The sequence below is a fragment of the Quercus suber genome, unplaced genomic scaffold, assembly GCF_002906115.3.
Source record: "Quercus suber isolate HL8 unplaced genomic scaffold, Cork oak 2.0 scaffold_953, whole genome shotgun sequence".
Classification (NCBI taxonomy): domain Eukaryota; kingdom Viridiplantae; phylum Streptophyta; class Magnoliopsida; order Fagales; family Fagaceae; genus Quercus; species Quercus suber.
Genome location: NW_027070373.1, coordinates 126,020 through 130,166, shown reverse-complemented (window position 1 = coordinate 130,166; position 4,147 = coordinate 126,020). Strand labels below are relative to the sequence as shown.

Below are 4,147 nucleotides of genomic sequence, written 5' to 3'. Positions count from 1 at the left end.
TCAATTACTTTTTTTAGGTTTTAGATTTGGGTTGAAAACCATGATAAAAAATGTCTTATTATAGTCATTTAAGGGTTGTTTGGATTTGGTTGTTTTCATCACTCATCACTGAGTTTTCATCACCCATAACTCAAAACTAGTGGGTCCCACGACAATAACATTTGTTTTGATTTGTTTTGAGTTTTTGTTTTTGTCACTTAATTCTCACTAAATTGAGTGATGAGTAATTGAAACTGGAAACAAGTTTTTGGTGTTTTTGAGTTATGGAAACTAAGTAATGATGAAAGTTTGGTAATTTCCTAAGAAACATATGGGCTCACGACAGAGACTAGTCAAATCCACCTTGGACCTTTTGCTCTCTCCAACACTCCACCAACGGCTACACTACTCATGTCCCTCTCTCTTCTCTCATCATACCAGACTTCTTCTTTTTTCTTTCTTCTTTTCTTTTTTTCTTTTCACGCTGGGTCTGGGCTAGGTTTCTCTATTCTCTTCCTCTTCTTCTTCTTCTTTTTTATTCTTTTCTTTCCTTTTCACATTGGGTTTCTAGGTTTGGTTTTTTTTTTTTTTTTTTTTTTTTTTTTTTTTTCCTTCACTTTTCACGATATTTTCTCTTCTATTTTTTCCCTCTTTTAGTTTTTTGTAATCTTCATCGTGTAATTTGTTGTGGTGTTGAAGGTGTTGGTGGTGTGAATGGCCTGATCTACTATGGTGGATTGGTTTGATGTTTTGTTTCTATTGCACCAAGTCAGTCCGTGGATCCCACAAAAATTTGAGATTTTTGAGTTTTTAGAATGAAAACTCAACTAAGCTTAAGGGCCAAACAAAGCTGGGTATAAGTTGGGAATTTTCAAGTGATAAAAAATGAGTTATAGGGTGATGAGTTTTGAGTGATGATTTTTGGGTAATGAGTGATGAGAGATCAATCACTCACCATCCAAACAAGGCCTTAGTGTCTGTAAGTATAGTGAAGGTTGTTGCGTAGGTACTAAAGGTTACTATGCAAAACTGAGCTTCTAGACACCTCTCAACACGTAGTCAATTGATCAAGAAGCCTAGATCTTGACAAATCAGGATGTTGCTCGACTCGAGATTACTGTTTCGTTATTGCAGCTCATTCATCACATTGAGTGATATCACAAGTAAGGTATTTAAGTAAACTTTAATACATGTCCAAATGACTTTTGGAGCTGCTCTTAAATAGATTTAAAGAAATTGTGCATCCTATTCTCAAAAGCCTCTACCAATGATCATTCAATAAACAATCTGATCTTATGGTATTGAAACTGTTGCAATGTATACCATGAGTCATCGCAAGTACCAACTTTGAATATTGAAGTTGCGGACTGAAGGTTCATGTTGCAACATCTCCATAACTGAGGAAGTTCATGGAGGTGTGTTTGGTAAAACTAGTAAGTTTTACCAAACACCTGAGATAGTGGATCTGTTTATCTTGGGATTGATAAGTTAAATATCTCGAGGGTTTTTACTGTGAAATTTCTATTTAATTGGTTTTTCCTTGGTCACTATATCTTTGTGTACTGTTTTGATTCGGTTGTGCTAAACTTAATTGATATCCAAAGGCAAATCATAATTGATCTAATTAATAACTTAGCCTTAAATCTAGTTAATAACGGTTATAACAGGGGTGTAAAAACCAATTTTACAACCCCATACATCACTTCGTACTAGTAGTAAGTTGCTATCGTAGAAAAGGGAAGTAAACAGAAACTATATAATAGATCGACAACTGTTACAAAGTTCTCCATGCATACATACGTTTTAAAAACATAAATCAAACCCCTCATGTTCCTCGTACAATCCATATGGGCACAAGAACTCATCAAATAACGGAGATAAAACTTCAGTGTCCAGTAATGGTGCCTGGAAGTCACTCAGAATGTAGGAATTATCTGCCAAAAATGGCTGTGTCCAGAAATTATCATTCGTTTCTGCATATGCTTCTAAGGAAGTAACATTATCATCCACGACCATGGTTGTACTCATTGCAACTGCAGTATCTGTGGTGATGGACGAGAATTCACTTGAGGATTGTTGTGGGATAACATAGAGCTATCAATAATTTCGACAGTTTCTTGATGCAGATGAGAATTATTTGCCCCTTTTAGTCTCTTTTGGCTTTTCTCTCGCGGGAAAACATTGTTTGAGCTGGAGTTTTCTTCTTGTGCGATTGAGTTCTGTTTCAAGCGTTTTTTGAGGTTGGTGTGCCAGTGGTTTTTTATCTCATTATCTGTTCTTCCTGGCAGCTGAGAAGCAATTGTAGACCATCTGCAAGTGACAATGAAGAAGAAGTGTGAGACAGTCCACATAATTTTAATAGTTGAGGGAGTACCAAGTCGATGTACTGACTAATTACTAGTGATTATGTTGTCATCTTAATTATGTCTGATGTTTTGGTAAATTTGTTTACAAATTGAATGTAATTAGAGCGTACCTATTCCCCAGTGATTCATGTAATTTGATGATAGTTTCCTCTTCTTCTTTGCTATAGTTCCCTCTTTTGATATTTGGCCTTAAATAATTCAGCCATCGAAGTCTGCAACTCTTCCCACACCTTGATAGACCTGAAAATTTTTAAATTTCATTAGGTACTATTCCAAAATGGAGTTAATATTAACCACCAAGCCGAGTTCATTAATATTGGACACATCATTTCTGGCTATAGTTTTTTGTTTGGTGCCAAAGACAACACATTGTGGACTAGAAATGCAAAGAGGAAAAGAGTGAAATTATAAGAGACGAATACTGGAGGTGAAGAACAAAAGGAGGTCATTGAATTTTGATTGCCAATAGAATTTGAAGAAGAATTCAGACGGAAGAAGACGAATAACAATTATCAGCAACAAGAAGAAAATTTCTTCACTAATGAGAAGCCTTAAAAGGCGAAAGAAAAAGTTATGAAGCTATAAAGAGATCTGAGATCATTTATATATGATAAAACAAGTCAAGAAATAAAGCCATAAGCTCTTAATTAAGGAAAACGAAAGTTGAGATTGTTTAATTCCATCAATTTTCATGAACAAAAATTATACTTCATGTCTTACCAGCAAACTTGGGAAGCTGACGCCAATTCCAGCAGCCATACTTAGTAACATAAGCTATTAGCTTTCTGTCTTCCTCTGGTGTCCATGTACCTTTCTTCATTCCACTTTTATCACAGCAAGGAGTCCTCACCATCTCTGCAATTTTCTTTCTCTTCCTCTCTCTGTTTCTTTCCTCTCTTCCCCACTGAATTTGAAATTCGTGGTTCCACTAATTTATACCATGCGTTTGGGACCCAACTCGTGAATCATGCTTGATATTTTTTTTTTGCTATACATCATGCTTGATATAATACATGGGACAAGGGCCCCGCTTTGAAGATGACTAACAAGTTCATTTTCTATGTCAGGTGATTGGGTCGTCTACTCGTCTGTATGTAGTAAAAAGGAACCAAGTTTTTGGGGCATAACTAATTTCGAGGAAACGGGATGCTAGCTTCCGAAAGCACATTACCATGTGATCCATCACGCCCCTTTAGGTTTCTCAATATCCACATGGATGTCAGTGAATTTATCGTTTTCCTTAAGTTTCTTTTGGCAATAATAATTACATTGGAGTTGAATGATTATGACAATTTTTTTTTTAAATAATTAAATAGTTACTTATAGCAATAAGGGGAGGGGGATTTCAACCTTAAATATTGAAAAAAATATCATAAGCTTAGCAAAACTATAAGGTTTTTATCAAATGAATATAACTTTAGACATAGGGTCCGTTTGGATAGCACTTATTGTTGCTGAAAGTTGATAAAAACTGATTGTTGCTGAAAACACTGTAGCAAAATAATTTTTAAATGTGTGAATAGTGTTGTGGGACCCACTTTTAATATTAAAAATGACGTGAACAGTGCGTGAACAGTGCGTGCACAGTACTTTTTGTCCCAAAGTCAACAAATGCGGAAGAAAAAAAAAAAAAAAAAAAAAAAAAAAAAAAAGAGAAAACGCGAGAACAGAAACGTGCCGCAGCTTAACACTGTATCCAAACCCAGTCATAGTACTTTTTTGACAAAGTTTACTTACAAACTTGGTTGTAGTCAATAGTTACAACTTCATTTTACACTTGTAAAATTTTTAAAAAATAAAAA

At 35.0% G+C, this 4,147-nt stretch overlaps 1 protein-coding gene across 1 annotated transcript; it reads right to left on the bottom strand.

The window, feature by feature from the left end:
- Positions 1-1,712: 1,712 nt before the first annotated feature.
- On the bottom strand, positions 1,713-3,298 carry LOC112001589 (transcription factor MYB14). The gene is given in 4 exon segments (XM_024033763.2): positions 1,713-2,069; positions 2,072-2,289; positions 2,456-2,585; positions 3,066-3,298. Coding segments are annotated over 4 exon segments (768 nt in total). The 5' UTR covers positions 3,199-3,298; the 3' UTR covers positions 1,713-1,782.
- Positions 3,299-4,147: the final 849 nt, after the last annotated feature.